This window comes from Panthera onca, chromosome C1 (assembly GCF_046562875.1).
Source record: "Panthera onca isolate mPanOnc1 chromosome C1, mPanOnc1 haplotype 2, whole genome shotgun sequence".
NCBI lineage: Eukaryota > Metazoa > Chordata > Mammalia > Carnivora > Felidae > Panthera > Panthera onca.
The window spans coordinates 175,761,402-175,786,522 of record NC_138346.1 but is presented as its reverse complement, the minus strand read 5'-3'; the positions used below and the strand labels follow the sequence as shown (position 1 = coordinate 175,786,522).

At 36.6% G+C, this 25,121-nt stretch overlaps 1 protein-coding gene and 1 long non-coding RNA gene across 7 annotated transcripts in view; one reads left to right on the top strand and one right to left on the bottom strand.

The window, feature by feature from the left end:
- Positions 1–19,193, top strand: part of PRKAA2 (protein kinase AMP-activated catalytic subunit alpha 2) — an 80,506-nt gene extending 61,313 nt beyond the window's left edge. For 4 of the 6 annotated variants that reach the window (XM_060626369.3, XM_060626362.3, XM_060626368.3 and 1 more), the window contains 4 exons: positions 686–910; positions 12,889–13,393; positions 14,836–14,962; positions 16,215–19,193. In XM_060626369.3, coding sequence (XP_060482352.1) covers positions 686–910; positions 12,889–13,393; positions 14,836–14,962; positions 16,215–16,453 — 1,096 coding nt within the window. In that variant the 3' untranslated portion in view covers positions 16,454–19,193. Of the gene's footprint in view, positions 1–685; positions 911–12,888; positions 13,394–14,835; positions 15,051–16,214 lie in introns of those variants that run through there. The other 2 variants (XR_013557593.2, XM_060626370.3) reach the window with 2 other exon arrangements.
- A 2,473-nt stretch (positions 19,194–21,666) lies between these two features.
- On the bottom strand, positions 21,667–22,100 carry LOC145715674 (uncharacterized). The gene is made up of 2 exons (XR_014138106.1): positions 21,995–22,100; positions 21,667–21,964 (listed from the first exon to the last, which is right to left on the bottom strand). It is a non-coding gene; the product is annotated as an uncharacterized LOC145715674 (long non-coding RNA).
- Between the last annotated feature and the right edge of the window lie 3,021 nt (positions 22,101–25,121).

Here is a 25,121-nt window from a genome sequence, read left to right as displayed (position 1 = left end):
AGGCATTGTAATGTTTCAAATATTCCGTAAAAAATATGTATGTCAGGGATAAAAATTCTGTTGTATATGCATTTTCTTTATTGTAGTTTTATGATAAAAGGATTTAACGTATACATTATAGTATTGTTTTTTTCAAGTTTATGGTTATCTACTTTGATGTTTCCATAAAAATTCAACCATAGTATGTTTTATTTTTAAAAAAAATTTTTTTAATGTTTATTTATTTCTGAGACAGAGAGAGAGCATGAGTGGAGGAGGGGCAGAGAGAGAGGGAGACACAGAATCAGAAGTAGGCTCCAGGCTCTGAGCTGTCAGCACAAAGCCCGACATGGGGCTCAAAGTCACAAACCGTGAGATCATGACCTGAGCCGAAGTCAGTCGCTCAACTGACTGAGCCACCCAGGCGCCCCTGTTTTATTTTTTTTTAATTAGTCAATTAGTAAGTTAAGTGAGTTTGTGACAAAGAAAAATACTGCTTTCTTTTGGAAAACTTGAATAGTAATTGCATAGACCAATTCTCTACGGGAACAAGTATTGACTGTTGGGAGTGTGGTCATGGTCCTCATTGAAGGCCTGCAAATCAGTATAGACTGAGTCTGTAATATGTATATGAAGAAACAGGGTGTACATGGAGATGAGAAAAAGTGGTACTTGTATTTCAGGTTTTTGTCATCCTTTTTCTTAGATTGTATGCAGGTCCTGAAGTTGATATCTGGAGCTGTGGTGTTATCTTGTATGCTCTCCTTTGTGGCACCCTCCCATTTGACGATGAGCATGTACCTACGTTATTTAAGAAGATCCGAGGGGGTGTTTTTTATATCCCAGAATATCTCAATCGTTCTGTTGCCACTCTATTGATGCATATGCTGCAGGTTGACCCCCTGAAACGGGCAACTATCAAAGATATAAGGTGATTATTCTTTTTGTGACTGTTACGTGCATTTTGTAGTATTAATAATAATAACACTAATTGAGTGCCTGCTTTATGTTACTCTCTAACACTTAATAGCATAGGAATTTTGCTTTCCTTTTTACACAAACCTGATCAGATCACTGATCTTTTTATTTTTTTATTTATTTTATTTTATTTTATTTTTAAATTTTTTTAACATTTATTTATTTTTGAGACAGAGAGAGACAGAGCATGAATGGGGGAGGGTCAGAGAGAGGGAGACACAGATTCTGAAACAGGCTCCAGGCTCTGAGCTGAGCTGTCAGCACAGAGCCGGATGCGGGGCTCGAACTCACGGACCGCGAGATCACGACCTGAGCCGAAGTCGGCCGCTTAACCGACTGAGCCACCCAGGTGCCCTGATCTTTTTAAATATTTCAGATTGTTTTCTAAACTTTTTAGCTTAAGCAGCAAATCCTCAAAGGCCCTTCCTAATAAGGCTCCATTTCCTTCTCCTGAAGCCTCACTCCTGCACTTACCACCACACACTGGTACCAGTGCCTCAGCTACATTCAGCTTCTCCTTGTTCTTCAAAAAACATATTTTATGCCTTCATGTTTTAATTTATATTATTGTCTCTGATTCGTCTTCTGCCTTTTTTGACCCTGTAGATTTCCATCCATCCTTTATAATTCTTACTTAGCATCTCCCTTGTGAAATTACTTCTGATTCCTCCAGGCAGTGTTAGTTGCTTCCACTTCCGTGATTTCCACATTTTGTTCGTGGTTTTATTTTTTCATTATCGCTTCGTATCTAGCTATTACTCAGTGCGTCTTCCTCCAGTCCTAAATTATAACTCCATAAGGGTAGAGAGAGTGTCTTACTCATCTTAGTACACACAATGCTAGAAGGCCCACGAATGTAGTATATGTTGAGAAACCATTTGAATAAATTTCAGGAGTGCCTGGGTGGCTCAGTCGGTTAAGCGTCCAGCGCTTGATTTGGGCTCAGGTCATGATCTCACTCACAGTTGTGGGATTTGAGCCCTGCTTCAGGCTCTGTGCTGACATTGTGGAGCCTGCTTGAGATTCTCTCTCTCTCCCTCTCTCTTTGCCCCTCCCCTGTGTACACATGCATATGTTCTCTCTCTCTTTCTGAAAATAAATAAACTTAAAAAAAAAGTGAATAAATTTCAAATGGAATACAGGGTGAGATTTATGTATTTTACATATGGTTGATGAAATAAAGCATTAAAAGTTTTGCTAAGATTTTGAATAAAAAAATAAGCTAGGGCTGTGAAGGATTTCTTGTTATGTGAGAAACTTTGGAGCTTGCAGTGTTACTGTGAATAGGACCTTTATCTAGCATACACAAGCCATGGTAATTCTTTACCTTCTACTTTTTACTTACTGTGTTATGTTTCCTAGGGGTTTTTTTGTTTTTACCTAACATTTCATCAGTTATTTATTTACAAACACATTCTGTTACCGTCTCTCCAGAATCTCTCCTCTTACAAGCCGGAATGGCTGTGTAGAGACCTGTGACTCTTGGAATGTTTAAATGGAGTAGTTTTTTACGTGGTAGCTGCTGATCTCTTCTGCAAGCAGGGACTGATTGCTTTTCCATTTGTATACTGTTTTTCTCCCCTAGCCTTTCTTCAGTGTTCCAGGCCTCATACATAAAATAAACGTGTGATTGTAAATTAGCACCAACTTTAGTTATGGAAATGAAGTTAGTAGGAAAAAAACCTTTTGTGTTTACAGTTTTTGTTTTGTTTTGTTTGTTTTTGTTTTTTTTTTTTTTTTTTGTTTTGTTTTGTTTTGTTTTTAACATTAAGCTCTATGCCCAGCTTGGGGCTTAAACTCACAACCCTGAGATCAAGAGTCAACATGCTGTATGGACTGAGCCAGCCAAGCACCTTGGTCACTTAATTGTCTTTTCCTTAGAAAGAAAATTAGAGACGCTGATACATATATTTGCACCTGTTTCTGTCAGCACATACATTTAGAATAGGAAAAGTACTGATTCCACTTGTGTTAAAACCGATAGTTGTATATTTACAAGCTTTAGACGAAAATGTAAATAAAAGTCTTAGGATGAAGTAATTTGTGCATATGTAGTTGACATAAAATAGTAGTCAGTACAAGTACAAACTCCCAGTTATAAAAAAATAATGGCATTCATTTCTGTTCTCAAACTAATAACTTGAATTTATAGTTTCTATCATTTTTTATTTATCCAAATTCAGTTTTTTAATGTATGGGAATTCTTTTTTTTTTGTTTTTGGTTTTTTTTTAACGTTTATTTATTTTTGACAGGAAGTGTGAACGGGGTAGAGGCAGAGAGAGAGAAGGAGGGAGAGGGAAGCGGGGGGAAGAGAGAGAGAGAGAGAGAGAGAGAATATGAATGAATGAATCTGAAGCAGGCTCCAGGCTCTGAGCTGTCAGCACAGAGCCTGATGCGGGGCTCGAACTCACGAACCATGAGATCATGACTTAGCCAAAGTCGTATGGTTAACTGACTGAGGCGCCCCTGTTATGCTAGTGCATTCTTTTTTTTTTTTTTTTTTTTTTTTTTTAAGCAAAGGAACTTTATTTCATGGAAAAAAAAATCTGGGAGGGATTTTTCTGAACCAAAATCCACTGGAGAACAGCAAGAGATCAGAGTGATGACAGTTTCTCACTGGCTGCATCACAGTCGTGATCAGTACCCCGATGGGCTCTGTAAATGATACTGAGTGGTAGGGCTCCCCCTTCTAGTGTCCCTGCTCTCTTTTAGCTATGTTTCCCTTTATTCTCACACTTACTAGTGGTTTTGTGGCCCAGCTGAACTTAACACAAGCTCAGAGGTGCTTTATCTGATATTGTGGAAGGTATGGGGTGTGTATTGACCCACCAGGGTTTCAAATCTGACTGCATACAGGAGTTACCTGCCAACCTCCAAGAGCCAGGTTGTGCCCCACTGTGGCATTCATTGTGGAGTTGGGCTGGCTGCAAAGAGGAGGTGTCCCACAGGGTCTCCCCTCCATAGCACACCTTGGTCTCTGCGACACAGATGCGTCTCCCAGGCTGATAGGTGGTGGGGGACCAGAAACACCCACACGTGGATGACTTAGCCCACCAGCTTATTGAGCACTTAGAGCAGAACTTCCCTTCTGCTGTGGTCCTGGTGGTGTGGCCTTGGGGTTGGGGTGCCTGTGTCCCTGCACCCCGAGTTGTTATGCTACTATCTTCTTATGGTTATTCCATGTAGGTCTTATTTTTCTTATAAGGTGGTAAGCGATTGGAGGTTAGAAAATGTATCTCAGTATTCATTCATTCATTTAATCATTTTTGCTTTTATTTATTCAGTAACTATTTATTTAGTATTTATTCTGTTCAAGGCCCTAGGCTAAGTTCTGGGAATATAGTGATAGACAAGACAGACATTGTCTTCATGAAATAACATTTTTGTATTCTCCCAAGTGCCTTAAGCTTAGTATTACTCTTATTACTAATAATTAATAATAACAGTTAATACAACGTGATTAAAAGTGAAGAGTCTGAAGTTCAACTGTTTTAGTATTAATCCTAATTATTCTGTTTACTACCAGCATACTACTTATTCTTTCTGTGCTTTTGTTACATCATATATAGTGGATTTGGTGGGAGGAAAGTCTTAGGTTGAGCCATGTGAATTTTTTCCGTAGGTCTAAAAACAGCTGAATATCAGAAACTGCAGACATTCAACCTAATATAATTAAAGCTCTTAGAACAGTGTCCAGCACATGGTGTTAATATGTAGGAACCTTTTAGCTGCAGTTGAAGAAATTTGGACACATTGTGAAATTTCTAAAATTTGATATTCTTTATAACTCATTTGGTCTCCTTTTAAAAAATGTTTTTGAGTATGGTTGACACACACTGTTACGTTAGTCTTAGGTAAACAACATAGTGATTCAGCTTCTCTGTATGTTATGCTATGCTCACCACAAGCGTAGCTGCCGTATGTTATCATAGAATGCTATTACAACATCAATGACTATATTCCCTGTGCTGTGCCTTTTATTGCTGTGATGTGTTCATTCCTTAACTGGAAGCCTGCGTCCCCCTCTTGCCTTTTCACTTTGCCCATACCCCCTACCACCACCCCCCCTTCCCTGGCAGCTGTCTCTTCTCTATTTATCGGTCTGATTCTGCTTTTTAAAATTTGTTTATTCATTTCCTTTTTTAGATTCCACTTATGAGTGAAATCATGTATTTATTTTTTTCAGATTTACTTCACTTAGTCCATTCATTTTGTTGCAAATGGCACAATATCATCCTTTTTTAAGGCTGTGTAATACTCCATTGTACATGTATATCCCATGTTCTTTATCCATTTGTCTGTGATACTCAGATGGTTCCATATCTTGGCTATTGTAAATAATGCTGCAGTAAACATAGGAGTGCTTATATATTTTTTGAATTAGTGGTTTTGTTTTCTCTAGGTAAATACCTAGAGAATTTAAAATATCTTTCAAATTTTTTGAAGAACCTCTGTTCTGTTTTTCACAGTGGCTATACCAGTTTATATTCCCAGCAGCAGTGTGTAAGGGTTCTTTTTTCTCTGAAGCCTTGCCAACATTTACTGTTTCTTATCTTTTGATTTTTGCTACTGTGTTGTAAGGTGATACCTTGTTGTGGTTTTGATTGTGGTTTCCCTGATTACAGAGGTTGAGCATCTTTTCATGTGTCTATTGGCCATCTCTTAGTCGTCTTTGGTAAAATGTCTATTCAGGTCCTCTGCCTATTTTTTAATTGATTGTTTTTTGTTTTTGTTTGTTTTGTTTTTGTTTTGTTTTTTTTTTTTGTTTTGTTTTTCATTTTTTGTTTTTTGGTGTTGTGTTGTATAAGTTCTTTATAAAGTTTGAATATTAACCCTTTATTGGATATATAATTTGCAAGTATCTTCTCCCATTTGGTAGGTTGCCTTTGTGTTTTGCTGATGGTTTCTTTCACTGTGCAAAAGCTTTTTATTTGATGTAGTCCCAATAGTTTATTTTTGCTTTTGTTTCCCTTGCCTTAGGAAACATATCTAGAAAAATGTTGTTTTGGCTAGTGTCAGAGACATTATTACCTGTGTTTGCCTCTAGGAATTTTATGGTTTCAGATCTCACATTTAGGTTTTTAATCCATTTTGAGTTTATTTTTGTATATGGTGTTAGAAAGTGGTCCAGTTCCATTCTTTTACATGTAGGTGTCCAGTTTTCCCAGCACCATTTATTGAAGAGAATGTCTTCTCCTCGTTATATATTCTTGCCTCCTTTGTTATAGAGTAATAGACCATGTAAGCATAGGTTTGTTTCTGGGCTCTCTATTCTGTTCCATTGATATGTGTGCCTCTTTTTGTGCCAGTACCATACTGTTTTGATCACTCTTGCTTTATAGCATATCTTGAAATCTGGGCTTGTGATACTTCCAGCTTTATTTTTCTTTCTCAACGTTGCTTTGGCTATTTGAGGTCTTTTATAGTTGCACACAAATTTTAAGATTGTTCTAGTTCTGTGAGAAATGCTGTTGGTATTTTAACCTGTAGATTGCTTTGGGTAGTATGGACATTTTAACAATATTCATTCTGGGGCATCTGGGTGACTCAGTCAGTTAAGCATCTGACTCTTGATCTTGATTCAGGTCATGATCTCATGGATCATGAGATCTGCTGACAGTGCAGAGCCTGCTTGGGATTCTCTCTCTCTCCCTCTCTTTCTGCCCTTTCCTGCTCATGGGTGTGTACACACGTTCTCTCTCTCTCAAAGCAAATAAATAAAAAAAAAATTTTTTTTTTCATTCTTCCAGTCTATGAGCATGGTCTTTCACTTCCTTGGTTAAATTTATTCATAGGTATTTTATTATTTCTGGTGCAGTTCTAAATGGAATTGTTTTCTTAATTTCTCTTGCTAGTACTTTATTATTAGTGTGTAGAAATGTGACTGATTTCTAGGTATCTGCAGTTTCACTGATTTATTCTAGTAGTTTTTTGTTGGAGTCTTTAGGATTTTTTAATGTTACTCCCATGTCATCTGCAAATAGTGACAGTTTGATATCTTCTTTATCATTATGGATCCCTTTTATTTCCATTTCTTGTCTGATAGCTATAGTTAGGATGTCCAGTACTATGTTGAATAAAAGTGGTAAGAGTAGACATCCTTGTCTTGTTCCTGATCTTAGGGGGGAAGCTCTTGGTTTTTCACCATTGAGTATGATGTTAGCAGTGGGTTTTTCATATATGGCTTTTTATCATGTTGAGATCTATTCCTTTTGAACCCACTTTGTTGTTGTTTTTTTTTAATCATGAACAGATACTGAATTTTGTCAAATGAGATGATCATTTGATTTTTATTCTTTGTTTTGTTGATGTCATGTATTTGGGTGATTGATTTACAAATAATGAAACATCCTTGCATCCCCCAGAATAAATCCCACTTGATTGTGGTGAGTGATCCCTTTAATGTGTTGTTAAATGTGGTTTGCTGTTTATTAAGATTTATATGTCTGTGTTCATCAGGGATATTGGCTGGTAGTTTTCTGTTTTTGTAATGTCTGTGTGGTTTTGGTATCAGGGTAATGCTGGCCTTGTAGAATGTATTTGGAAGCTTTCCTTCCTCTTCTATTTTTTGGAATAGTTTGAGGAGAATAGGTATTAACTCTTCTTTAAATGTTTTATAGAATCCATCTGATACTGGACTTTTATTTTTTGGTAGTTTTTGATTATGAATTCAGTCTTATATATTTGTTTGGTTTGTTTAGGTTTTCTATTTCATCCTGATTTAGTTTTGGAAGATTATCCAATTTCTAGGTTATCCAATTTGTTGGCATATAAATTGGTGTAATATTCTCTTATAATTCCTTATATTTCTGTGGTGTCAGTTGGTAGTCCTTCTCTTTTGTTTCTGATTTTATTTGGGCCTTTTCTTTTTTTTTCCTTATGAGTCTGGCTAAGGGTTTATCAATTTTATTTATCATTTCAAAGAACCAGCTCTTGATTTCATTTATTTTTTTCTATTGTTTTGTAGTCTTTATGTCATTTATTTCTAATCTTATCTTTATTATATGCTCTAACTCACCTTTGACTTTGTTCTTCGTTTTCTGGTTCCTTTAGGAGGAACATTAGATTGTTTACCTGAGTGTGTATTTATTTATTTTCTTAGTTACTGAGGTAGGCCTGTGTTGCTATATATTTCCCTCTTAGAATTGCTTTCACTGCATCTCAGAGATTTTAGATGGTTGTGTTTTCATTTTCATGTGTGTGTCTCCATAACTCATTTAGTGTTAAGTCATGTATCAGAATTGGGTATCAGATAGTAGTGATAGAAAGACTTAATTTCTGATGGCTGTGCAGTAGTAACCCATTGGAAATGAACTGATTTTGTCTCGGGTGAACCCTCATAAACATTCTGGTTACTGGTTCCATTGATAGAGTTAATTCAGGAATTGACTCCTGAAAATCAAAAACTGGGAGTATGACTTTTTAACTGGCAGTTTTCTTATGGTAAAGAATTATGGTCCTTTGTCTAAATGAATGAATTAAAAAAAAATGTGGGGGCACCTGGGTGGCTCAGTCAGTTAAGCGTCTGACTTTAGCTCAGGTCATGATGTTGTGGTCTGTGGGTTTGAGCCCCATGTTGGGCTCTGTGCTGATCACTCAGAGCCTGGAGCCTGCTTTGGATTCTGTGTCTCCCTCCCTCTCTATGCCCCTCCCTGACCCATGATCTGTCTCTCAAAAATAAATAAGTGTCAAAAAAAAAAATTAAAAATGTACATTATTTCTCTAGTTATTATTTTTAAGCATTTATTTATTTTATTAGTGTAATTCATATAGCATAAGTTTGCTCCTTTAAATTCTGTAATTCAGTGGTTCTTAGTGTATTTGCCAAGTTGTACAGTCATCACCATTTTCTAATTCCCTAAAAGAAACTCTATACCCTTTAACAGTCATTACATGTTTTCCCCTCCTTTTATCCCTTGGAAGCCAGTAATCTACTTTCTGCCTTTACCTATTTGCCTATTTTGGAAGTTTCATATACATAGAATCATAGAGCATGTAGCCTTTTGAGTCTTGCTACATTCACATAGCATAATGTTTTCAAGGTTCATTCATGATGTAGCATCTATCAGTTCTTCATTCCTTTTTTTCCTTGAACAATACTCCATTGTATAGATACACTACATTTTGTTTATCCATCCATCAGTTAGTGGATACTTGAATTACTTCCACTTTTTGGCTCTTAAGAATAACGTTGCCATGCACATCTGTGTACAAGTGTTTTATGGTCACACGTTTCCATTTCTTGTGGGTGTATGCCTAGAGTTTGTAATTCTTGTATGTTGTTGCTCTTGTTGAGTGATTTTATTGAACTAATTCCATAAATTTTTTATTCTTTGTCATGGTTGGCCCCTGAAATCTCTGCTTGGTTAGCTTAATGGTCAGCTAATTATTAGAGCTTCCGTTGAATGTCTTGATCTAATAACTCTCCCAGCCTTTGCTGAGAGACTCCGTGTGCATGTCTTCATTGCTCCAACGAGAAGCTCGTTAACCCGGCTTTAGGCTTTACTCTCTGTCAGCATCGAGGCTCCAAGTGAGCCACTAATTATAAATTAGGGTCTTTCTTGGGCATGCGTACAGCCCTGCATATGTACCTGGCCTTCTTTAGTCCCAGGAATGTATTAGAGTATTTCACAGATTCCAGTGGAACCCTTATTCCTGAAGTTTTCATTTTAAGGTTTTTGGTTAGCTTCTTACTTGCTCCAACTCTTATTGCCTCTTTAGGCAGCAGGGATGTGAGACAGTTGCCATTGGTTGTTTTTGACAAGTGCCCTGGGGAGAAGGCTGTTTGCAGTGAGGGAGCTTTGAATCAGGTCAGATCAAGACAAGGCTTGCAAAGTGGAGATTTTCAGGGAACTGCAAGACATGTCAAATAGTGACAGTTCTGTGGGGCTAGGACTTTGGAGAATTCTAAACCTATTCTGCTCTAATTCCAAACCTTTTTCCCCTTAGTGGTTGCTAGGCTGCCAGTTTTCTGGGCTACCATGATTGTGACGCTGTTGGTTTTCAAGGCTACCATGGAAAATGGGGGAAAGGAAGATGGACATAGGGCAGTTTAAAATGTCCCACATCTCACTGTTTTTACTCAGCTGTTTTCCTGAGTAAATACCTCTAAGGTTTTTGCAGGCTTTTGGTTAATTTCCAGAGTACTGGAAAAGTCGACTTTGATAATTTTTGCTAGTAATCTTAATGCCTGTATGGAAGAGTGAATTTTTGGAGTTCATTCAAAAGTGCTCATCTTCTCTATTTGTCATTGATGTTTTAAAAATGTTAGACATATAATTTCTTATGTTCTCTTTCTTTTGAAAAAATTAACATCTCACATTTTTATTATTAAGCCTTGGGTACTTAGTCTGATACAGGAAAGAAACACATTAATGAATTCATTTCGGTTTTCATACTTAATGTATTCATCATTTATTTATTTTGCATTTACTGAGCATTTGTTTACACTGTATTGGGTAATGGAATATAGCTAAATAAGGCATGATCCCTGTTTCAAGGAGCTCTGAGTTTAGTGGGTAAGATTCAGAAAAAAAATCAACACCTATAAGAAAGTGTGAGTGTTAAATACAAAGATCTACTAGAGGCTATGGAAGATTCATCTTTGGATCACCCTCGGGGCCTGGCACACCATCATATATTTTTGTCTTTTCAATTCAATTTCTATATCACAAGCAGAATGATCTTTATAGAATGCAAATTAGATCATGTCACTGTCATCCCTGTCTCTCTAAATTCTTTCAGTGATTTTCATCAGGCATAAGTTCTCGGCCCAAAATCTTTCTTACAGCCTATAGCTGTCAGAAATATCTGGTATGTTTTGACCCTCTAACCTGCAACTCATGTTTTCATGGTAGTGGCCTCAGTCCTCCTGCTCCTTGAACATGGCACAGCTGTTTCTTGTCTTGGTCTTTACATATATTGTTTCTTTTGCTGGGAATACCTGTTCGTAGCTCTTTGCTTAGCTGATATCTAATCATTCTGTTATCTGCTTAAATACCACTCAGAGTAGCTTCCCTAATTACATGCATCCCATTGTGATTTTTACATTCTTATTTTACACTGTGCTTTCCACCTAGAATCTTTATCACAGGATTTTCATGTTTGTGTATTTGTAACTGTATATTTATTTTTGTGAATATTTTATCTGTATTCAGCTAGAATATAATCTCTGTGAGGATGAGAGTCCTTTTGCCATAGGATAACCTTAAAACTTACTTTTATTTTTTTTAAAAAAATTTTAATGTTTATCTTAGAATGAGAACGAGTGGGGGAGGGACAGAGAGAGAGGGAGACACAGAAACCGAAGCAGGCTCCAGGCTCTGAGCTGTCAGCCCAGAGCCTGACGCCGGGCTCCAGCTCACAAGCCGTGAGATTGTGGTCTAAGCTGAAGTCGGATGCCCAACCAACTAAGCCACCCAAGCACCCCTAAAATTTTTTTTAAATGTTTGTTTATTTATTTATTTATTTATTTATTTATTTATTTAATTTAGAGAGAGAGTGTTAGTAGGGGAGGGGCAGAGAAAGAGAGAGAGGGGGACAGAGAATCCCCAGTAAGCTCTGTTCTGTTAGCATGGAGCTCGAACCCACAAACTGTGAGACCGTGACCTAAGCCGAAATCAAGAGTCAGATGCTTGACCAACTGAGCCACCCAGATGCCCCATCATCGTATACCCTTAGTATACGATGTAAGAGTATACCCTTAGTTAATATTCATAAATGAAACAATCAGTCAATAGAAGGCATTCAAGTAAAATATATATTGATCTGAATTTAGCTAGCTTAGGGGATGCCTAGTTCTACCAATAGTAATGCTTGTGCAGTCTCAAAGGAATAGTACATGTTAGATGAAAAGGGATGGGATATTCTAGGATGGTTACAGTAACATTATGTACAAAGGCCCAGAAGTGTGAGAAAATAAAATTTGGGAGAGTGATTATCAAATTTTTTGGTTTTAGTATTCCTTTACAGTCTTAAAATTGAGAATTCTAAAGAGTTGTGTTTTTAATGCAGGTTATGTCAATATCTGAGAAACTTAAACATTTAATTGACTTAAAAATAACACTAAAGCTACTACATGTTAATCTAAATAAATATCTTTTCTGAAAAATAACCAAAAAGAAAATGGTAACAAGAGTGGCATTATTTTACATTTTCAGATTCTCTTAAGTCTTGGGCTTAATCAGAAACAGTGGCTAGGTTCTTCTGTCTCTGTCTTCATTCAGTCTGTTGCAATATGTTGTATGTTAGTTGCAGTCTGTGAAGAAAATCTGACATCAAGTAAATGGTTGGAAAGGGAAGCACATTTTTAATAGTCTTTTAGACGGTTGTGATATTCTTCTTGGTATTAAGCCAAAGCTTAACGTGTTAGTTACAATATCAAATGAGAAAAGGTATCAGCCTACTTTTGTCCTATATTACATTAAAATTAACAGGTTGCTTTTGTGTTCTGTGGATGTTTTATCCTTGTATGATTTTGTAACCTCATGTGTTGGTCATTTTGAAAATACTGGGTTATTGAGTTAGAAAGATTTTCCAAATGGTGACATGTTCATTATACAATATTAGAAATCATTTTCATTGTTACCACTATAAAGTTACCAGCAAAGTCTTTCGTAGGAAGCTGTCAAACCAGTAGAGGCAGATACAAATTGTATAAAATTCTAAAATTTTGCTTTAAAGCTTGAACTTTATCATTGGCAACAAACACTGCCAGTTTCCTTTGAAGTGACAGGCTCTGAGAAAATTTCAGCCAAATACCTAAGCCTGAATAGCCATAGCTATTCAAGGGTGGGGGTTAATTAACTTAGCCAGGGTCACACAGAGAACAGGTCTTCCTGATTCTGTTATATTGTATTGCCCCGTGTATAAATTACTTGGGACTTGCCAAAGCATGTTCTTACAATAGTGTATTGTGGTGTTTTTCCTAGAGAGCATGAATGGTTTAAACAAGATTTGCCCAGTTACTTATTTCCTGAAGACCCTTCCTATGATGCTAACGTCATTGATGATGAGGCTGTGAAAGAAGTGTGTGAAAAATTTGAGTGTACAGAATCAGAAGTAATGAACAGTTTATATAGTGGTGACCCTCAAGACCAGCTTGCAGTGGCTTATCATCTTATCATTGACAATCGGAGAATAATGAACCAAGCCAGTGAGTTCTACCTCGCCTCTAGTCCCCCAACTGGTTCTTTTATGGATGATAGTGCCATGCATATTCCCCCAGGCCTGAAGCCTCATCCAGAAAGGATGCCACCTCTTATAGCAGACAGCCCTAAAGCAAGATGTCCATTGGATGCGCTGAATACAACTAAGCCCAAATCTTTAGCTGTGAAAAAAGCCAAGTGGCATCTTGGAATCAGAAGTCAAAGCAAACCATATGATATTATGGCCGAAGTCTACCGAGCTATGAAGCAGCTGGATTTTGAATGGAAGGTAGGAGATGGCAGTATATTAAGATCATTTGTAAAAGGTTTGTTTTTTTTGGTTTTTGTTTGCTTTTTATGTTTGTGTTTTTGTATAGTAAGCTGTTCTGAACTACTGAGTTCTTAGGGTCAATAGAAGTTTTGATTTAGATACAAATTTTGTGGTCATCTTGCTTCTGGATGATAAACCCCATTTTCCTCATTAATATACCATGTACATTCAAAACTAAAGTTTAAGGATGAAGAGTTGTCGATGCTGGGGACCTATGGTATTTTTGAATTAGCGACTAGCATTCTTGGCCAAGAAAGAGAACGTCATCAACCTGAAATCGCCTGAGAAAATTGTCCATCTGTTTTCGCCTGCATCATAGCAATAAAAAGTCATGTGTCTTCAACGATGCTATGTTTAACTTTTGTTCTCATTTCTTCTTTTTCCCACTAACTATAGCAGCTAGTGGTCAATACAGATGATACCATCAGGATAAATTTCTTCAGTCAACAAATATTTTTCTCTAGGTTGAGAAGATCTCTTTTATTTGTATAGTGCTTTTAATCCTTAGTTATGGTATGTTTTTCTTACTCTCAGCCCCCAGTTTTCCTTTTTTCAAATTAGTGCTCAAATTCATTATAATTCTATTTGAGTATATGTGGAAGGAAAAGCATTTTTTCCCCCATCTCAGATATCCTTTTTCACTCTTGTTCCTTTCTTGAAAGCTGTGAATGTATTTTTAAAGGAAGAAGAAAAACATTCAAATACACCATGCATATATTCATTTGGCATGTTTGAAAAATCAGTCCTTTTCATTTTATTGGTACATGAAATGAATAAACAAAATAATATTTCCTTAAAATCATTTAAAAACATTTCTGAAGCAATTCAGTGAAAAGAGAGACATTAATGTCTTTAAAATTCCATACTGAAAAAAACTTTGAACTAACTTGACAGATGTTTTGAAAACCCAGGATCATCTTTTTTCTGAGCTGCAGTTGTCTTATCTTCCAAAGGCAAGTAATACTTCTTCACAGGATTATTGCAATACTTAAATTCTGTGACAGTACCTGTTTATACTGCTGAATGCAAACCATTAACATATTGGTTCTTTTTTATTCCTTCTACTCCATATTAATAGGGAGAAGTATTCAAATTGAGGCTGGGTAACCAGAATTACTGTTGATGTGTTAGAGGGGAGGCATATCTAGAATGAGGGCTAGACACTCTATAATCCCTGAGTTCCCTTTAGGTTTCAGTTGTTTTGCACACACAGTACTATCAGTAGAGATTAAGTAAATATGAAGCTGTTATGTAATATATATTAAAAAAAAAAAGGTCATTCAGGAATTCCTTTTCTACACCACCTCTATCAGTCGTGGCTATTTGCAATAAGAATAGGAAGATATTTTGTGGTTTGTTATTTTTAACATTTTTCCTTAAAAAAAGATTTCCCATTTTAGGTAGTGAATGCATACCATCTTCGTGTAAGAAGGAAAAATCCAGTGACTGGCAATTATGTGAAAATGAGCTTACAGCTTTACCTGGTTGACAACAGAAGCTATCTTTTGGACTTTAAAAGCATTGATGGTAAGGAAGCTATGCAGGCATGAGCTCTGAGAAGATAAAACTTGGCACTAGTTGACAAGATGTTAAAATCATCTCAAAGACATGGTGGGTAGGTCTTCTGTACTGGTATTTTAGTAATCTAGAGTTAACTAAAAATGTAAGTGAAATGAAAAGGATTGAAGACATGTGGACTATCTCTAATCCAGCACCTCTTCAAAAGAAGTGCCTCCTTAGCATAAAAAAGTCACTTAAAGTGCTGGCTGTGGGAGCAAAGTAAGGAATTACAGGGAAGTAATTTTTACCTAAACTTGGCTAATGTTGTCAGGTTCTTTGTCACATTTCTCCATTCATACGTTATTACCATTAGGGCTGTAATAGCTAAACTTGCCTATTTATCAACTTCCCTCATCCTGGTTGGCCAAATGGGCCTTTGCTTGGAGTCAGCCCATTTGGTCTGCCCCAGATGTCCAGGAGATGAAGGAATTGGGAGGTGGTCTGGGTTGTGTCTAAGTACTTAATGTGACAGAAGTCAAACCTTCACAAACCGAATGGGGTTGTTGAGTTCAGAGGGCCAAGTGGGATAAAAACAGTAAGCCATGGGTTAGGTGCCGAATGGACAAGAGTAGAACTGAGTTCAGAGTTGGGGAGGTTGTTTTCAACAGAATAAGTTTTGTTCTTGAACTACCACCAACGATAGCAGTATTTATTTGGTCCCTGACCACCATTATCAGAATTACCCAGCATTCTTACTACAATGCAAATACTTGGGAACTACCCCCGTATCTACCAAATCAGAATCTCTAGAGGTGAGTCCTGGGAGATTGGAAGTCTTCACTTTTAACAAGATTTTCCTTGTGCCTCCTCCAGGCAATTGCAGTGTGCACTGAATGTGCAGAATGGCAATTTTTTTTTTTTTTTTTTTTTTTTTAGCGATACCTTTTGTTGGTATGTTGCAAGAAAATAATCCTCCAAGGATGTGCTTCCTTCCTATTGGTTATCAATTTGATTTCAAGGCTGATGCCAAATACTATACTGAGAAGGATTTAGGGGTGACATTTTGACCGTGTCAGTGTTGTGATTGGTTAGTGATGTCTTGTGACAGTGGGAGGAAAGGGGTATTGCCACCCCTGCTCCCTGAACTCTGAAACATGACAACCATTAAGTTGCGCTTGTTCAGATGTGTTTACTCAATGTTCTGAATGTAGCATCTTCAGGGGAAGGTCTCAGACAAGTACACCTTTCATGTAATTTGCTCTTCTTTGGTTCGTTTCAGATGAGGTGATGGAGCAGAGGTCTGGTTCGTCAACACCTCAGCGTTCCTGTTCAGCTGCTGGCTTACACAGACCCAGATCAAGTTTTGATTCTGTAACAGCAGAGAGTCATTCACTCTCTGGCTCTCTTACTGGCTCCTTGACAGGAAGCACACTGTCTTCTGTTTCACCTCGCCTAGGCAGTCACACCATGGATTTTTTTGAAATGTGTGCTAGTCTGATCACTACTTTGGCCCGTTGATGATGTTTCTCTAGTTTGTCTTTGTTATTGCACTGTGAAAATCAGATATATTCTTAAAATCATTATTTTACTTATGGGTATCACATCCTCTGGAATACTGATTGAGAGTCATGAATATTTCCAGGGGACACTCAATGCCATTGACATTACTGAAAACAAAAAACGTCTGACATTTTATTTACCTGTAGACATCTGTAATTCTGTTTTGCCTATGATGAATTCATAGGCAGTATCTTTAGTAGGTGAATGTCGGTGAAGATTGTTAATTTAAAATTGTGAGTTCACTACAGATGATTAATGCACCTTCACCGGTGAACCGTCTCATCAAAGGATAGTTTGGCAACACCTCTTTGCTCTACTATTTAATGTAGGTAAATCCAGTTTACTTCCTAAAAAGTGAAGCAGGCTTTAAGTTGTGTTGATGCATCCCGTTCTCTTGCACAAGAAGATTAACAAAAATAATACGGCCATATAAGTTAGTATTTAAATGTTGAAATCTTAAAGGCTTGTCCCCCAAATTTCAGAAGCCAAGTTCTTCTAGTGGCTTTAGTGTTTGCAGATACTGCCTATTGTTTAACAGAAGGGCTGTGGTCCTGAAACAGGTAACTGGTTTTTCCAGGTTCCTTAAAAACAGCTATAATCAGCTACTGGCTGGGAGATTTCCTTGAATAATTATCTTAAGAGCCTTCAGTGTTCTACTCCGTATTGGAACATCCAGAATGGCAACAACTTTTGTGTTTTTCATAAATGTTATATCATTTTTAGAAAAACCTTAACATCATTTTAAAACATGCCTTCAAAAGTACCTTTCTCAAATTATTTTTGGCTCCATTAATTTTTGTATTTCACTAAGCATGATAAAGTAGACAGTTAAATGAAACAAAGCAAAATATCAATAGTCCCTTAAAAGAGAACTCTTATCTTGGATTTAATGTATGTGGTGGAGAGTTTTGTGTCTGTCCTGTTGTATCCCACAATGCTCATTCTTCATTTGAAGTTCAAATTTGTCATAGCAGCTGTTCCCCTCCCTAACCTTCCCACTACCATTGTCTTTGTGGTTTGATCCTTAGTAGCTGATTGACTTAGCTTTTTTCTGGTTCCCTTTCTTTGTTCTCTATCTTGGTTCTAGGCATCCAGTTTGAAAACACTGTTCTGGCCCTAAGGGCTTTTGTGTACTTCCAAAGCTTAATAGTCTCTGACCTTGACTGTTGAGGCTGTTTGGGTAGGGAAGCCTTAAACATTTAAAAAAAACAAAACAAAACAAAAAAAACTCTCGAATAAATGTGTGTTGTTTACATATATACAAATATGTATTCACACACCAGTGCTTTTAAAGGAAAACCAAACAGTTTCTTTGTTTTGCCTTGTGCAGGTTTTATTTTTTAAAGTTTAAAAAGAAACCTATCTATATACAGCACAGTAGATAATAGCTCATTGCTTATTTTAGTGAAAGTATTTAATTTTTAAATTATGTGTAATTTATCTAATTTGTATTTATCTATTCATTTGTTTTATGTGTTGTAATTAACACTCTCATTCACCTGACTTACCCCAGAACAGATTAAGCTCTTGAAAACCAAGTTTCTCTTTGCCAAAAATGATGTTTTCTACCTAGAAGCAAATGAAAATGTTAGGATAAGTTCCTCTTGTGTTTATGGAAGATCAGCATGTCTGTCTTTAAGTAGTTTTGAGTCAGGAGTTTGTAGTGTGTCACATCATATTGGTTTATAGGACTTTTTTTAAATGGTGTTAAGAACTTTTAAATCTGACTTAATATTGAAAAGAATCTGTTCACCAGTTTAGGAAAGAGGGGTGGGTTTACATTAAACTGTTTTAAGTTTAAGTCTTTGAAAGACTGCCATCTAGTGGCATCAAAGGGTACTTTCTGTAGTTGTTTTTACAGGGAAAGCAGTCTGGCTGTGTATTTTGCTTAGGGCATAATTTTGGCCTCTCTAAATGTGTAAATACCTCTTTTGGGAAAAACAGGGCCGCCTCATAATATTTGCTTGACTATGAATGGGTGACCTTAGAAATAAGGAGTTAATCTGAGGAGTCCTATCCCCAGGGACAAAATCCCTAATAATTTTGAAGGTGGAAAAGCAGCAGCAAGGACTACAGTGGCATTTTAGCCACTGTAGTGTAGTCACATATTAAAAACTTACATCAAAATTATTTTATATGGATGTTTATCATGTTTATTGAGAATTAAAAATATTTACTATTTTCACACTCTGATGGTTACCTGTTGAATTTTAGGAGAACCAGGGTTGCAGTTTGGGTTGTTGTATGCTTAAATTTTAAAGTACAGCTACTCTGTGAATCTAGAAGGTGTAGTAAATTGCTTTGCATAGAGAAGATTGCAGGGGGCTCAGTCCAGCTTCTATAAAAGGGGCTAGAACATTGTCCTAGGAAGCTTTTGTTGCTAATTAGAAGAGGGAAAGAATCAGTTGCTAAATTCCCACATTTCAGTCTTGTAAGCTGGTTAACTGTAGCTGTGGTATGTGGTAGTTAGATCTGGGATAGGAGGAATTTCCAGTTAAGATTCTGGAGGAGAGGGATGCCTGGGTGGCTCAGTCAGTTAAGCATCTGACTTCAGCACAGGTCATGATCTCACAGTTCATGGGTTCAAGCCCTCGTCAGGCTCTATGCTGACAGCTCAGAGCCTGGAGCCTGCTTTGGATTCTGTGTCTCCCTCTCTCTCTGCCCCTCCCCCAAGTGTGCTCTCTCTCTCTCTCAAAAATAAACATTAAAAAAAAAAAAAAGATTCTGGAGGAGAGCTTCTGTTATTAGGTTATAAAGACTTAGTCACATCATGGAAATGGACTCCATAAGTTCTACAATAGCACTCCCAAACTGATTCCCTTGAGGTGGTCTGCTGAAAAACGAGTCCATTGAGCAAATTTGGAAAATGTTACATGCTCCTCTCCTGCTTGAGGATGACAAGAGATTACGAACATTAAAGACACTGAAACGTCCTTCAGTGAAAAAAAAAGAAAACCATTTAACTTTAACCCTGCTTTGCCCAAATTAACTATATTTTAAACTTAATATCCTTTGGGAAAAGGCAACTTGGGAAAATACTTTGTCCCAGGTTGCTATAATTAGAGTAGTTAAGAATAGAATTAAGATCTCTTTTCTCATCAGTTGTTGGAGAGAATATCGTTCAAAATCAGAAAAGTTTCATTTTAACCTGTGGATAAATGCTGGACTAAACAGAATTGTGTGTGTGTGTGTGGGATGTGTTTCATAGCACCTTGATCTTCTTAAATCAGGTTGTGGTAACTGTTTGGGAGAATTTATTCTGTGTTGTGTTGAACTGATAGCTAAAAAACCTTAAACAAGATTACTTGTAAAAGAAAAGGCCTAAGAGACTAGTGACTAATGCTTATGGCTCTGTGGGCGGTGAGTTCAAGACATTGATTCTCAATTTCCAAATGTGTAGTCAGTGAAAATTTTGTAAATACTTTTATATAGGACATCATATTTGGATCTGATTGCTGTTATCTTTTAATGTAGGAACCAGATAACATCTTGGATTGAATAGGGAGGTAAGCAAACTATTTGAAGTTGGGTTTTTGTTTTGAACAACAGACTTTTGAGACACTTTTGTAACCTCAAGTGTTTGCGTTCCTTGATATTAGCCAAATATAAGAAGAATATAGGAGCCCAAATTAATCAGAAGTAATGGTATTTCTGTGTAAGGGAATTGGCTGTAGGTAGTACAGACAATTCTCCATTTTCTGCAAATAGGGTTCCTGTAATAGTCACATAATTGTGGGCTTGCTTTTTCTTATTCTCTAGCCAGTTTGTACTCAGGGAACATAAACTGGTTTTTTATAGTAGATGAGACATAATTGAGAAAATAATCATAAAAAAAAAGTTACAGGTTTTTTGACTGTTTGAATTTGTTGCTTCTAATGTGCAGTATGCTCCGTTAATATAAGCACTGTATCTTCCATTTATAAAATAGAAAAGCTTAGAATGTGCCTACCATGGACACTGTATCTTTGTCTATTCACTGGTTAAGAATTTAAATCCTGGTAATGGCTGTGAAATCTCAATATCTAAATGCTAAACATCTTCACAGTTTTGTCCGTTTTCGTTTTTAAAGAACTCCACCTTTTCATTCTGGCATTTCTTTACCTGGTCATTCTGTCACTCTGTGACTTTTTAAATGGGGAATGTAATTTATTTTAATAATTCTCAGAGGCTCTATTAGAAACTCTGGATGAGGGATATGTGCAATGTTAGTAAGTCACACCTATGTTGACCTCAGTTTGTAACCTCTAAAGTGGGAGGAAAAGACTAAAAGGCCTCTGAGGTACCTTTGAGCTTTAAAGTTCTGTCTTTGCCTTTTTTTAATGTGATTTGTGTTAGTGTTCACTTTGTATATATTTAGGGGTTTTATAGTGTGAATGTTCTGTATTTGTTCCGTGAATCATTTTAAAGGTAAATACTTGAAAAAAAAATTAATATAACTGCCCTCTGGAATACAAATGGCAAAAGTCATACAGAAAACCAAACATGCTAAAACATCATATGCACTTAGCATAAGCAAAATAGGACTAATTTGAAGTGTTGGAAGTGTTCCAAACATTTTTATAGTGACTTTTAGATCCCCAGACCGTATCTATTAACTTATTTAATACATTACAGTAACCTTGCGAGGTAACCATTTTCCAGATGAGGAAGCAGGACCACAGAGCCCTTCAGAAAGCTTTAATGCCGTACATGTATTCAGCGATGATCATGGCTCTGTGTATGCCACCTGCCTCCAGGGGAGACCCGGTGACTCACTGAAACATGTGAGTAGCTGAGTAATAAAGATAAATCAGATAGATTGCTTTCAAGTCTTAGAGTGACATAAAATAGTCTTAATTGAATATTTCTTAGTTTAATTATTTGAACTGGTTGATTGTACTAACTAAATTATCTGAAGTATTTATGATTAGCATATTGATATTTAAAAGTACTTCTGAGTTATTGAGGTGCTTACAAAATACTAGAAAAACTTTTAGGCATGAATCATTTTACTTAGATAATTCTAAGTAGCACAAGCTTTTATAAAAAGGAAGACTGGCCCCAGCCCCTAACTTAACTTATCATAGTTTTTGACTGATATCTGAATTGGGCTTCCCTAAATTTCATATACAGGTTGATAATTTTTCATTTTGTATGTGTATTTAGATGAGTAACACTATTTTCATAGAGTATATTTCTATTCACAGACTACCTAATTATGGGCTTGATAGTCTCCCAGATCTTACAAAAGTTTAAAATGTAACGTGTTTGATGAGCTTTCAAAATGATACGTTCCTTAAACAAGTTGCTGGCATCCTTACTAGCTCTTCCACATATAATCGTGATACATTTGATGCCACTGAACAGAAATAGCACGAATAATAGCACTCACAGTCTAGACTGGATTGCATTTGAGTTGAACTTTCTCAGCCACGACCTGATAAGAATCAGGTTAGGTCTCAAAGTTAGCAAGCAGACTGTGGGCTTTCACTATTGGTGGGAGCCAGTGTCCGTGTTTACTGCCAGCCTCGTACAGCAGTGCCAGCTTGTGGCCATGACTCTGATGTGACCTTCAGTAATTACCATTTATATCTAAAGCAGTTTAGCTCTTAGGGAAGTAGCTTATGATTATTCGGACAAGCAAGGGAGGTAAATTTCAGTTACATTTAAAGTGCAATTAAGGAAACCCTAGAGTAGTGTGCTTTTTCCAGGACAAAAACTTAAGTATTTGTAGAATATCCTAGCATGGAAATTTTTCTGAACGTAGATAGAATTTTGAGGAAGTTCATACATGTGACTTTTTTGAAGGTTAACTACTGTGTGTTGATTTAAAATTTCAAGAAGGAATAGGAATGTTCTCTTCAAGGAGAACTGCATAGTTAATTTTTTGCTGCTAACGTAAGCATTTATTTTTCACGGCCAAAAATGCCTTTTCAGTTAGTTTTGTTAAAAAGAAAGGCCATTCTTCAAGATCGATGACATTTTCCGGGATGGAAAAAGAACTAGATCCATTGTTGTAAACAAATACACCTTAATTGTGCCTTCTCAAATTAGAGGAATAGTCATAATGAGTCAAAAATTTGAACTATCTTTTTTCTAATTCCTCTCCTTTTTCCTTCCATCTGCCCTTCACAGATGGTTACTTTGTGTGCTTTTTTGCCTGTTTGTTTTCAGGCTCCTGTGGCCAGGCCTTCCTTCCCCTGTCAGAAGCTGTTCACTGGATGTATTTTTCTATTCCTTTTACATTGCTTTACTTTTTAAGTCACTTTGGCAAAATGTTGGCTGCTTTCTCATGTTTTTAAAATTAATAGCAATCTTTATATTTCAGCCCTTTAACATGTTTGTGAAGGCAAGAAATAGTGCAGAGCAAAGAACAAAAATCTAATTTGGAATCTGATTCTCGGTTTGGTTGTGTTTTCTCATCTACAAAATGTGGACAATAACCTACCTCACAGACGTGTGAGAAACTGAAGGCCCTCACTTAAACACAGGGTTTATCATCCTATTTAAGGTAGGATCCCTTCCTTTTTTTTTTTAAATAGGTATCTTTGATACTGATGGGATGAGTATCTTGATTTTAGCTAAGTCTTACGTGGTAAGAAAAAATGTTTAAGACCACAGTTACACCAGAATACCAAATTATGGTATTTTAAGTGACTTAAAATTTCCTGAAAATATCAAATATTCAAATGTTGAATTTGTCTTTTGTGGCGACATGTATTCAGAACTTCTTAAAATGTTGGCTGAATCTGCCTTAATGTACCAAAACACAGCTTTCTTTCAAGACTGTTCACAAATATGTATGGCTGTATAATGTTTTGTGTGTTTAATGTAAAATTGTTAGAGAACTGTGACCTCTCAGCATAGTAATCTAAAAAATGTTTTAAGAAGAACTCCTGTGTTCTTTGTCATATATGCTGAAATATCATACGGTGGGTTTTAAGTGCAACAAATAAAACTGAAAGTTGATAGCCATTAGGTTATCACCATGACAATCAAGAAAATACAAGATTGGCTATTATTCCAAAAAATTTTAAGAGCATCCTGTGTTCATTCTTGCCTAGCCTATCTTTGAAAAAGAAAACAAAAAATCCCACTGACTGACACATTGACCTGTTGAAGCACTCGGTAACCTATTAAAAAATCTTTTTAAAACTGTTGAAATTGGGATCATTTTTTACGATTTCAGGAAGAAAAAGAAAAAAGCCCTGACTTGGAGTGCTTTTGTGTTTTAATAACCAGAGATTCAAATTTCAGTTTTGTTTGTTAGGTATTTTTTTGTGGGTGTCGAATGATCAGTGAGAAGGCTCTGTCTTCCAGTAACCACGTGGTGAAGCTGTCATCTTGAAGTACATGGCACTTCATACTTCTAGGTTCTCCCTGATTCATATTTGCACTGTGCGTATTCACAGGTAACAAACACAAAAGAGAAAAGCATCCTGATTGCTTATAAGCTTTTTTCACGAGATCAAATTAAAGTCTCTGGTTAATGTGAAAGCTATTTTTGTTTCTGCTCAGTCATTAAGCTAATATTCTACACATCAGTTAATAGTTAGAGAGAAAGCTGTTGAAGGAAAAGATCGCCTGTGATTCCTTGAAGATTTCGTACTACTTTTTGTTGTACATTGTAGTTTCTAACTTTAACCACTGTATTTTCTATTGATGCCATAACAAATTATTATAAACCAGTGACTTAACACCAGTTTAATATCTTACAGTTCTGTACGTCAGAAGTTTGGTGTTGCTTCTTCAGGTCACACAGGCTGTGACACAAGGTCACAAAAGCACTGGTAGGGTTGGGCTCTGGGGAATCGTCTGTTTCAAGACTGCTTCAGATTGTTGGCAGAATTTCGGTGCATGCTGCTATGGGATTGAAATCCCATTTCTTGTGTGGCTATTGGCTAGGGATCATTCGCAGCTTCTAGAGGCCACCATCATTCCCTAGCCTGTGGCTCCCTTTAGCTTCAAGGCCCGCCATGGCGGGGTCGGGGGTGGTGGTTCATGCTTGAATCTCTCCTGCCTCTTCTGTCACTACCTTTCTCTGACTGGCTGGCTCTTCTGCTTTCCTCTTCTTATAAGGGCCCCTGTGATGAAAAGTCAACTGGCTAGGGACCTTAATTTTACAGGAATAACACCAGTGCATACAAATCACAGAGGAAAAAAATCTGCTAACCCCAACCATCGGATAGGAAGGGAAAGGACCTCAGTGTAAAAAACAACAGAATTTTACACTAAAGGCTTTGTAGGGTAGAAAACGAACAATGTAGATGTAAGCCTATGTACTTAAAATGGTTGCCACTCATACTTCTCTAAATGCAACTATCTGAAAAATACTGTATGGTAATCTGCTTGAAAAACATGTAAGATTTCAATTTGCCTTCTACAAACTTTAAAGAGATTTGCTTTTATTAGTTAAAATGTTTTTCTTTTGTTTCTTCAATTGCATGGGTATGGATACTTATTGTAGGAAATTTGTAAAGTACAGGAAGTTTGAAGAAGGTGAAGAAAAAATAATCCCTACTCTTTTGTCCCCAAAGAAGCACTTCTTAGGAATTTGTTATTATATATTCATTTTTTTCTCTTCCTATTCTTTCAAAAGTTTTGAAGATGTACAGGAGAGGGCCTGGTCAAGAGAAAGCTCTGTCCT